This window comes from Ornithorhynchus anatinus, chromosome 3, assembly GCF_004115215.2.
Source record: "Ornithorhynchus anatinus isolate Pmale09 chromosome 3, mOrnAna1.pri.v4, whole genome shotgun sequence".
Lineage (NCBI taxonomy): Eukaryota > Metazoa > Chordata > Mammalia > Monotremata > Ornithorhynchidae > Ornithorhynchus > Ornithorhynchus anatinus.
Genome location: NC_041730.1, coordinates 36,374,142 through 36,386,407, shown reverse-complemented (window position 1 = coordinate 36,386,407; position 12,266 = coordinate 36,374,142). Strand labels below are relative to the sequence as shown.

At 38.1% G+C, this 12,266-nt stretch overlaps 1 protein-coding gene and 1 long non-coding RNA gene across 9 annotated transcripts in view; one reads left to right on the top strand and one right to left on the bottom strand.

Annotated features, from left to right (window-relative positions):
* The window catches only part of GAS2 (growth arrest specific 2), a 119,564-nt gene that overhangs the window by 31,244 nt on the left and 76,054 nt on the right, over positions 1-12,266 (bottom strand). The window contains exon 10 of one of the 8 annotated variants that reach the window (XM_016226096.3): positions 8,665-8,729. The exons of the other annotated variants lie outside the window; for them this stretch is intronic. Within the exon in view, the coding sequence (XP_016081582.1) occupies positions 8,685-8,729 (45 nt within the window). The 3' untranslated portion in view covers positions 8,665-8,684. The remainder of the gene's footprint in view (positions 1-8,664; positions 8,730-12,266) is intronic. 8 annotated transcript variants of the gene reach the window in all.
* LOC120638278 lies at positions 1,329-6,152 on the top strand. The gene is made up of 2 exons (XR_005659854.1): positions 1,329-1,508; positions 5,897-6,152. It is a non-coding gene; the product is annotated as an uncharacterized LOC120638278 (long non-coding RNA).

Sequence of the window (12,266 nt, the reverse complement as noted above, 5' to 3'; positions counted from 1 at the left end):
TTCAAGCATATCTAGAGAGAAGAACAGGGATTTTCTTCCAAGATATGCTACACTTGTGGCCACCATGAAAGTATTTATACTTTACTGAAGATGTTAGTATAACCTAGTAGTGGTATTTTCTAATGCCATCTGAACTTGGACTCAACCACAATTACCTAATTTTTCTTTGATTTGGAACTAATACTGTTCAGATTATTATTATTATTTTCTTATGGCATTTTGTTAAGCACTTACTATGTGCCAAGACTGTTCTTAGCACTGGGGTAGGTACAAGGTCCCACATGGAGCTCACAGTCTTATTCCCATTTTACAGATGAGGTAACTGAGGCACAAAGAACTTAAGTGGTTTGCCCAAGGTCACAAAGCAGACAAGGGACAGATATTTTCACCTGTCCTATTCTTCTGGAATCTGATTTCCTTTGGTATTGCCTGGTCCTTGGGTGTGCTAAATTCAGCAATAAATACAGGGGAAAAATCCTCTGGACCTGCCTGACCCCCCAAAAGAGAGAGAGTGTGGGTTGGGGGGGTGGAGGAGATGGGCAAGGGTTGGGGGAGAGTAGTGTATACATCCACAGCAGGTTTGGAGCTAGTTAGGTGCCACTGAAGGTAAAAGAGGGATGCAGCATGGCCTAGTAGAAACAGCATGAGATTATAAAACAGGAGATCCAGATTCAAGTCCCAGATCCACCAATGAATGAATGAATCAATCAATGGTATCAATGTTATTGATTGATCACTTACTGTGTGTAGAACACTATACTAAACACTTGGGAGAGTACAATAAAGCAGAGTTGGTAGGCACCCACAAGGAGTTTACAATTTAGAGGGAGAAACAAACACCAAAATAAATTATGGATACATGCACAAGGGCTGTAGGGTTGAGGGCGGGATGAATATCAACTGCTTAAAGGGTACAACTGGCCTACTGTGGTACCTTGGGCATGTCAGTTAACCTCCCTGGGCTTCATCTGTAAAATGATAGATCATTAATAACGTAATCTCATAATATTGACTCTAACCCACAAAGCAGCACTTATTAAATTGCATTATTATTGTTGTTATTATTAATAATAAGAAACTTAACTTTCACTCTTAAATCCGTCTCTTCCTATGGTAAAAATAATTTTACCCTACCTTAACTGAGTTTATGATATAGAAATTAGAGGTTTAGTATAAAGAGCCATAAAAATCCTTGAGGGTTATGACTGACAGAAGATTGTGGCAAATTTATGTAATTGATAAAAGGTTTTTGATGCTGTTTATTTTATCACAGAGTTTTAATATGTTCATCATTGGGGAATCGAAAAAAGTGTGGATGGAGGTGGGTTATAAGCAGAAACCTGAACCGTATCAGTTGCTATAGCAACTGACAACTAAGCAAGGGTGCATCTAAAGAGGATGCTTGACCCCTTGGGAGGAAGTGGAAGTTTACATGAGGGGCAGAATGTTGATCACTTAAGACAAGAGGCCCCACATTAAGGGCACTGCAAGATTACGATCAAATACCAGTAAGTCTCCTTGACAAAAAAGGGATATGGCCAAACCCATAGTATTCTGAAGCCTACATAAGAACTGGTTGGGGAAGTAAATTTTATAGAATTTTCTAATGCACTAATTCAAAGTGGAATTAAGACTTTAAATGGGGCGGATTTTTTTATTCCTAATTTTTTTATTCTTTTTTGCTTTTGTGTTAATTTTTAGTGAAACTCTTTTCATAACGCATGTGTTTGTGGCTTTTAGTCCATCCTGATTGGTTCCTAATTCCTAAATTTACCTTAATTTTCCTAAATTTACTGTAATTAAATAAAATGAATACCTTACAGTTTAAAAAAGAAATACCAATTTATATGGGATTTAGGTATTCACACCCTGGTAGTTCCACATTATAGCCAGAGGCACTCAGAAATAGCTCCAGGGACTGAATTAGATATCCCTGTTTTGGGGGTCATTTTTCAATGTTTTCTGGATCATGGCAGAAATGTAGAATGTACAATTTCGATTATCTGAGTACATAGTAGGCAAACACTCTGATCCCGAGATGTAAATCAGGTCCAGGAAAGCCCTGAGGGGTCCAGGCCAAAATGCTTTGAACAAATACTTTAGTGAACCCTAAGAGGGATTTCAGTAAAGAAAATTTAGGAAGAACTTGAAAGATCACATAGATCCAGACAAACTCAATGAACAACCCTGCTCTCAACTTTCTCTTAAGTTCTCTTGAGACCTAAGAAATAAAAAGTAACCTCTACCAATGAACAACCTCTACCAATGAACTATCTGAGAGTTCAGATAAAACAGCCTCATGGAAGACACTCTCAGAACTCAATGGATGGATCTGATACAATAACTTGGGTAGTTGGATGGCACACTTGTCAGCTTTTTCAGAGTAATATGAAAGTGGAGTAGCAAAAAGTGTAATTTACCTTTAAAATTGCATTCATTATATGTTCAGATATTGGGATTGCTATTAATTGGTTTTAACTTTCTTTTGTTTTTCCTTGTATTGCCCCCAATCAGTGTTACCATCATTATGAACAAGAACCCTCTTATTTGGCAAAGACTTTCATAATCAGAGGCTGCCTCAGCATACTACTGTCTCATCCACCATCTAAGTGGTGTAAACTATATTAGTCACTCATCTAGGGACAAGGTGGCAAAGCCATGGAAAAGGGAGGTGGCACATTCCATAAACCCAGATCCTACCCATCCCGCAGCAACTTGGTGTTCCCCCTCTGCCTCCGCTATGTCCCCTGAGAGGTTGCAGCCAAGTGGGCTGAGGGTTATGAAGGGGGATGCCCTGGGCCAACAACAGCCCTTCCTCAGGAGCCAGAACAGAGCTCCTTCATTTTTTCCTCCACAACAGCCAGAAGCTCTTTGTTTTCCCTCCACCTCCTCTCAGTCCATAGCTCCAACAGGGGGACTGTGATGCTATCATAGATGTGGCAGTGACAACTGCAGCAAGGACTCTCTGTTCCTGGCTGGGAGGAGATGAGTGTGTTGGAGTGGCTGGTATGGGAAAGAATAGCCATTTTGATTTTTCAGAAACTTTCTGCCTCTGTTTCTGTCTCTGAGTCCCACTACAATTTCACTACATCAGAAGATTGGTAGATCTACCAATCAGTCAGATTCTGTTTGCGGGAATCTATCAGAGTTTGGGCCCAACAGCATGTGCTTAATCAATCCCTTCATCAACTGGGTGGACCACGATCAGATCCAGGCTCCAGGATCAGCCATAATGCAAGCATATATATCTTAGACAATGTATATGCAGGTAGCATAAGTGACTACTGCAAAATTGAACTCCATAATTTAGTCAGGAAATTAGACTCTTATTTCATAACTAGCAAATTCCCTCAAAAGTATTTTTAAAGGTGAAGAAGAGGGCTCTAGGGAGAGACCTAGATTCAATAGGCACTTCTAACATAAAAAGGTTATAATATCATCCCCTGAGCTTACTCATTTAAGCACTTTGATTTGCATATAGGGTAGGGGGCGGACTGAGGCACGGGAGAGAATGGGGTTCAATTCCTTTGGAAAACCTAACGCTATACTTATTAAATCTCTGGGAACCAAGTTGGGGAAAATTAGCAGAAGAAATATCATGTGGACAGGATCACCAGACCGACCATTATGGCCTATTTATATGACTCAGATTAATATTACCCAGAGGTTTTAAAACAACTACAGTAAAGAATTTAAACAGAAACTTGTTTTTCTTTTTGTTACCAAAAGGTTGGAGGGGCAGACCACTTTATCCTGTGAACATTCACACCAATGAAACTCCTTTATTTACAAGTGGAAACTCTGACCTGTTGGCACTCAGTAGACTGCTCTATACCTGCCAGATGTTCTATAACCACTCCAAAATCAACATGTTGCCTTGGAGTTATTCTACCCAGAAGTAGGGTAGCTAGAATAGCAATTGGAGATGTTCAGTTTAACAGTTGTTGATATGCTAAGAGTTTTGCAACGAAACTAGCAAGAAATGGCAGAAATGTTTAGGTGGAAAATGGTGGGGCAACACCCAAGTCAACGCATTCCTAGAAAAAGAAGACAAGATCAATCTCGGGACTAAAACTTGATTTTGGTCATGAAAGTCAAGGAGAAGGTTAAACCTTTCTTTAGAGGGTTAAACTATACAAATACTTGACGATGAAGTCTTTCAACACCTTACTACCTCATAAACCCAGTTTTACAGGGTCGTTTAAATATTCTGCTTAACATACTGGATTGCATAGACACTACAGTCCTTAGAAGGAGAGTTGAAAGGAATATACTAGGAAGAAATAAAGAAAGCACAGTTGATGGTAAAAGTATCTAACTCTAACACGAATTACAAAGCTAAGTTGTTCATAAACAAGGCCTCTGTGATTATGCCCATAAAAGTAATTCTTTTGGAGACTGAATCATGCTTGAGCCTTCCTATAAATTGAAAGTGGAGTTTTGATTGATTTCATTAGATGCCACTAGCCTACAGTCAAAGAGATAGAAAAGGGACTGGGAATAGGAAAGTGGACTAAGCATAACAAGCTACCTTCCACTGCCCCATTTCTTATGATCTGAGAAAAATTCTGAATATTATTTGCCAGAAATATTAGTTTTCAGTAAGACATTAAATTTAGATTAGGAGAATGATAATACTGCTCTCATATCAGTGTGTCAAAATTTCAGACTAACATGTTGGAAAATTCTCTTCAAAAGCTTCAGAATCTTGATTGTTTTTACCTTATACCTCTAAATAACAACCAGATCCAAGAAGTGCTTATTCCTTTCCATTTCAATAAAAGAATATGGGAGGTGGGATAGGTGGGTGGAAATCTTCATCCTCATGAAGATCCTATTAAAATTATAACAGTAGATGTCATCTGAAATTTTACAAGTTGATTTTATAGTCCATTTAATCAGTTTGGCAAATATTTATGAAAATGATTAAATGTTGCTTTACAGAGTCATTTCATATTAAAATACACCACCACATACTGTTTTGCATTCAAAGATACATATTGCATTTAAATTACTGTATTTACTAATCATGTGACTTTAGAGGAGCATCTTGATTCTTATTAAGAGGAATCATGTTATCGTGCTATAGAATGATAGCCCAACACAAATCACCTAGTTACATTGTACTTCCTGGACTATTCCTCTAACTGGCTAGTGCTCATTAGTTGAGTTTTCCAAATGGAATTCTATTTTCCTCTTGAAGTGCCCAGAAATGATCAAAAATGATTTATCAGAGATGGCTCCCATCATTTTGTTCTATTTTCACAAATAAGTGGATATCTCAAAACAAACAGTTAATATTTCTTAGCGTTTGTCATGAGATAGCTTTTAAATGATGATGAAGGTATCTAACAATTTAGAGATATTTATACTTGAATGAAAGACTTAATGAATGAATGAAAGACTTAATGAATGTTGGGTGATTTGTTATCCAATTCAGATTTACATTTCTGGGTAATCATTTGAAATTGGAAAAATTACAGTTCAACTAACAAGATTCAATTTTGGAATACAAGAACAGGAAATGGGGATATTGCATTCTGTCTTCTTCAAAGGTTGGGTTATCTTTAAAGTCCCTCTAGTTTAGACAGAGGTATTTTTCTACAGTAAACTTTCTCCGATTAATTAATTCCACCCATTCCACAGCTCAACAGCCTGACCTGTATTTTACAGCTCACGCTTGAGGTACTCATGGAATTAAGATATTTATTTCTACATATTTGGTTGGTTATCTGTCATTTCTCCCCTCTAAATTGTAAATTGGTTTTTTTGAGGGCAGGGACTGAACACTCAATAAGTGTGTGTTGGTAGACTGACTTGAATCTTAGTTGAATCTTAGCCCCCCCCAAATAAAGGAACAGATAAAGTGGTGTTACATTGCTTCTCCCCACTCCAGGCAAATAAATCTAGGAATGAACTTTACACTTGAGAAGACTGCACTCATCGTTGTCTGCCGTTACAAGTTTTAACTAAGTTATTGAAAGTGAAGGAAAGCCTTTCTGGGATGGAGATGTTTTTTGGCCGATTCGCTACAAAATCTGTTAATTCACATTAGGCAACTGAAATGACTTTTCCATGTTATGTGAACACCTTGAAATAGTACTGAGGTTTTATTTCATGGACATTGTATTTCAATAAAAGTTTAACCAGGACTGGATGGTTTCACATAGAAATTTGATTAGATCTGCTGTGTATTTGGAGGTACCTTCCAAGAGGCAATCCCAAGAAATTCATTAAAGGACACGGGTCTGAATATATCATGAGGATAAAATATTCCCGAGGTGTAGCCCACCCAGAGAAATACATCTGTCACTATTTAAAAAAGAATGATTGAGCTAGCATGGTCCAGAAGGGCCATCTGGATTAAGCTCTTTTTTCTCCTACTACTTATCCCTTCCATGTCACCTGTGCTCTTAAATCTGAATCTTTTAAGCACTTTATATTCACCCCTCAGACTCACAGAATTTATGTACATAGTCATAATTTAATATCTATCTTCCCTTCCAGACTGCAAGTTTGGTGTGGTCAGGGAATGTATCCACCACTCTGTACATAGTCATAATTTAATATCTATCTTCCCTTCCAGACTGCAAGTTTGGTGTGGTCAGGGAATGTATCCACCACTCTGTACATAGTCATAATTTAATATCTATCTTCCCTTCCAGACTGCAAGTTTGGTGTGGTCAGGGAATGTATCCACCACTCTGGTGTACTGTACTCCCCCAAGCCCTTAGTACAGTGCTCTACACATAGTACGCACTCAGTAAATATCATTGATTGATAGACCGGACCCCGTTCTTGACTACCATGCCTCACTTAACAAAAGTAGGTAAAGATCAATGTTTCTCTACCCAACTTTCATTATCTACAGAATAAGGCAGTGTTCTAATAGTGAAAAACTGTGGCCTTAGAGCAAAGAGCACAGTCCTGGGTGTCTGGGGACCTAGTTTCTAATTCATACTCTGACAATTTCCTGCTGTGTGACCTTGGTGAAGTAATCTGACTTCTCTGTCTCAGTTTCCTCACCTTTAAAATGGGGGTTCAGTACAAGTTCTCCCACCTACTACTTAGACTAATGAGCCCGCGTGGGACGGGGAGTGTGAGTGACTAATTTTATATATACCTCAATGCTTAGTACATTGCTGAGCATGCAGTACATGCTTAACAAATATTAAAATTATTATTATTCTAAGGGGGTTTCTCCCTGAATTTATTCAAATAATTGCATCAACTCTCAGCTTCTCCCTGGACAGAGTTATCTGGACACAGCTCTGAAATACTGCTGAAACATGAGGACAGTGGTTTGGGGAACACCAGTAAGGAATATACTTATAAATATATAAAGAATGATCATCTTTCGGGTTACATGACAAAAATATTGCCTTGAGAGAATTATTGTTATTCTTTCATGACCAGTTGCGGAGGTATATTGTAAACTATCATATACCACAGACAAAAGCAATTTTAAAATTTAAGTCTATAATAACTAGAATAAAGTGGAAAAATAAGGAAAATTATCCACTGATTTGATCAAAGCTCTTAGAGCAATCAATGAGAATAAAATGCAGGGAAGAAATAAGCAGAGGACAATGGAACACCAGGTGAACATGAGGGTCAATTGTGGAAACTGAGGCTCCAAAATGTAGAGATTCAATTCATACATTATCTATCTAAGGAATCTGACAGAAAACAGTGTTAGAATAAAGTGCTTCCACTTGAAGTGTCAGATTTGGGGGCAATAATAGGGGGGTTGGGGTTAGGAAAGTGGAGGGACAGAATACTCCAAACTCTTATGAACTATCATTAAAGCTATAGTTTAAAGCTATGCACATTTCAAACACAGCAAAACCCATTGCAGTTCTATTCTAGTCAGTAGTACCCAAGCATGGCAGGTGAGAAAGCGTTCCAGAAGGCTTCCTTCATTGACAGAATAGTAGAATGAGTATCAGGATGCTTGACATCTGGGAGGGGCCACCCGGAAACCTGTAAGACTCCCTGAAAATTAACTCTGGGTAGCGGAATCCTGCAGTGACTCTAGTTTATATTAGTTTTCATACACAAAGAAACGTTCCACCCTAAATGCAGATATAGAATATTCAGGAATGGGCAGTGTTGGAGCAAATGGATGTGAGAGGGTGCTGAGAGGAAGTCATTGAAGACAAATGAGCTGAAAAGTCCATCCATTTTCTGATTTAAACTTTGACACTCTAGCCAAAAGCCCCCCCATACAATAGGGTTGCTTTGTATACTTAAGCAACTCCTTACAGTTCTAGCTGCCTTTTCAATGAGTTGGATCTTTATCTGTCAATTTGTGTGAGCTACTGCTGAATGGCTGCTAGTTTTAGGCTGTAAAATTTAAGCAACCTATTTTACAGTTATTTCATTTCTTGAAATAGTATGTAGGTAAACATTAGCTATCATAGCAAAAACAAATTTCTAAGAAACAAAAGTGTTTTGGTCTATAGAGTGCTTCTGTTTCTATGCATTGCCTATACATAACTGTTTACTTAGGTATTAAAAAATTATTAAAAATAATAAGAATATTACTTATTGGCTGCACTTTCAGCTCATAGTTGTCAATGATGGAGGCTCATTATTGGAGACTAATGGACCTCCCTTTAAAGCCTTTCTAATCACTGTTCTAGGCTAGTTGGCAATTCTCACCATTTGTGAGTCGCTCCTTGCTAATCTTGGCTGCCTGCAATCAGTTGGCTGGGCCGCATCCACTCCTAAATGGGAAAAAGAACACTGCAAAACAATGTTTTATGATGCAGTTATGTAACGCTTCAATACAACTCACTCATTTTTAGCCATGAAAACTTTAACACCAATTAAATGAGTCTTCTATCAGTCTGATTATTGGGCTACCAGCACTATTTTCAAGATGAAAGGTTAACCTGCAAAAGCATTTTTCAGCGTATGCTCGGGTCATGCTCCTAACCCCATGGGAAATGTGTATAAAATTTATGACAACAATGTTCCACAGGTTATATGCTTTTGGCTACTAAATGGTCTTATCAATAATTAAGTCATGTGATAAATAAAGCATAATTGTCTCATTTTTAAACTACTCTATGAAGAATATTTTGTCATTTCACAGAGCTGCATGAGGCAAGGGAATCATTAACATTCCTTGCAATTATTTTTCAAGTCCTGCTGTGGAACTTTGAAAACAAAATCTGATACATTTTAGTTGGAAGAGCTAAAAATTGAAGATGTGAAATCTCAAGATTTAAACAGATTGTAAATCACTGTTTAATCAATAATTTGTGTTATTAGAAATTCATTTTTAAATCAATACAGAATAGCAACTGGGTTTAGGTTTTCACCACCTCAACTGCTCTATTATTCAAATGCACCCCTGAGAAATGCAGCCATAATAATGTTGGCAGTTGTGAAGCGCTTACTATGTGCAGAGCACTGTTCTAAGCACTGGGGTAGATACAGGGTCATCAGGTTGTCCCACGTGAGGCTCACAATCTTAATGCCCATTTTACAGATGACGTAACTGAGGCACAGATAAGTTAAGTGACTTGCCTACAGTCACACAGCTGACAAGTGGCAAATCCGGAATTCAAACCCATCACCTCTGACTCCCAAGCCTGTGCTTTTTCCACTGAGCCACGCTGCTTCTCTAGCCACGCTGCTTCTCTAGCCACGCAGCCATGAGAAGGGGATTTTGAACACAAAAATTCAGAACCTAATCAATGAGCATCAGCTTTGGAGCTCGATATGCCTGAGCAGCTGTCTAAGATTTTGTCCCTATTTTTTGAAAAAATTGTAACCGAGACATGAGAAAAGGGCCAGCCCTAGGTCCTTGTAGACAAGAAGTGTATTTTGTGGTTCTTTTGTACTTTCCAAGTGCTTCCTGCTATGTATTATATACAGTTGGCACTCAGTAAATGCCATCATTATTCTTCTATAGGTGTCTCCTCCATTAGAAACACTGGTTTTGTCTCCCTCAGGATTGACTCTATTTATTGCCATTGTTCTTGTCTGCCTGTCTGCCCTGATTAGACTGTAAGCCCATCAAAGGACAGGGACTGTCTATATCTGTTGCCGATTTGTACATTCCAAGCGCTTAGTACAGTGCTCTGAACATAGTAAGCGCTCAATAAATACTATTGAATGAATAAATGAATCTGCACAGAGGAATTTGACTGTAGTGCTAGTGCTTCAATCAATCAATCAAGCATATTGATGGAAAACTCACTGCATACAGAGCTTAAGTGTACTAAGAACTTCTTAGTACAATTTCTTTGTACTATTCTTTCCAAATGTAAAATGGTGAATTACCAAAATTTGCTTTTTAAAAGTGTTATTACAAAAGCTCTTGGCTTCACTGTTTAAACTTCAGCTACAGAAAGAGTATACTACAGGCCTACATCTCATGTTGTAAAACAGCCAAACCACTGGCCAATTTATTCTGTTCTCTAATTACACTGTAAAACTACTCCAAATGAAGTTTCACTATGAGTGCAGCTGGGAAGTTTAATATAAACTATAGATTTCTTTAATAATGTTCAAAACTAGAACATAATCAATGTGACAGAATAATGCAACACAGTGAAATTAAATAATACACTGACCAGAATTGTGTGAGGGAGATGACTACCTCTCTACTACCAGGAGTTTGGAATGTAAAATGCAACCTACTCTTTTTCTCAATTTAGGCTTTGGTTTCAATGCAAATAGATCCTTTTTTTAGTGTTTCCATAATTGTTTTATTGTTTTCAACAATTGAAATGGCGCCTACATATTGAAAATCTGGAAAGTTGTACTGCATTAAGGCAAAAATAATGATTCAGAAGGAAGGCTGTTATTAACCATGATATGCCTCACTGTGCTGCCAAATTTCAAGGAGAAGTAGCTTTATAAATCAGATTGGGTTGTTGCCGAGATTTTTATAATAGCATCCACCCAATTTCAAATGCAACCATTAAAAATATTTCATTAAGGATCATGATTTTTTGATTTATGATTCAGTTATTAGTTTTTTTATCCATGTAATGTTGACTTCTTAAAATTGTCAAATAAAAAGTCTTGTTTACACAAGAATATTAAATGGAAAGTGAAGATTTGTCTGCTAATCCCTAGTAAAGTTATAAAATCCAACTGCCAACTCAATTGAATCACCAGCGCTTTATGGAGAAGAATAAGTCCAAGTGGTTAGGCCCAGTAAAGATTGGGTGCTTATGTAACTTTGCAGGTAGTTCTTGATATGTTTGCTTCAGTATTCTTGAAAGCCTCTATGATTAGTATAGTTCGAGTATTGGAATTTATTTTAACTTTAACCTTTTTCTCTCCCTTTGTACTAGATCAAACTTGTATGTCTGAGCTTTGGATGATTTTTTTACGGATGTCTGTGGGTGCCATGAATTTTCTTCTGTTTCTCCACAAACAACCCTGATAACGTTCACTGAATTGTGGACTAGTGATAATTACCACCCTATAGTTTAGAACTTGGATCCAAGACTTTTTTAAGATCCAACATAGAGATATTTCCCAAATATGGTCATTTCTGCTAAGGTACTATAGTATAGTACTATAGTACAGGAGTTCACCCAGTTTCTAAAGGCCACAAAACGTAAAATCAGGATAAACATCCATACTGACAGCCCGCCTGATATATACATTTGCTGCAGGGAAGACAGTTCCCTCGCCTCAACCTGCCTACACCACTCTCCTTTCAAATTACTGATTCATAGGCTGGGTTCTCCACTTTGGCAGGGGCTCAGGAAAGGTAGCAAAGTTAGGGCAGGAATGGAAGGGTCAGAAATCTCTTTTTTGAACCCTAATTCAGTGCTGCCTATGGTCCAAGTGAGAGAAACCCATCCAGCCACTTGACTCCCTGCTTCCCATGTCCTAACTGCATATAACTGCATATATTGGTGATTTGGTGGGGAATTGCAGTTTCTTATCCCAGCCGAGAATGCACCTGAGATAGAATTATGTGAAGAACCCTAACAGAGGTAGAGGTAGAGTGGTTGTTTGCTTGTAGGGAAGAACAAAAGAGGAAATTTGGTTGGGTCAAACCAAAACCACATCATTGCTCCATGGGGCAAGAAAGGAAAGTTATGACTCCCACTAACTAACCTGCTGGGACCTCCTTCCATCCATAGCATGAGCTCTCCTCATGTACTTCTCTTCCAGTCCTACAGCTCATGATGGCTAAGAGACTTTTTTCTTTCCCCAGACCTGGCTCCTTCTCTTCCTCTCCAAATCTTCTCTGTGATTGGTTCTTCTTATACTTCGGGGGGGGGGGG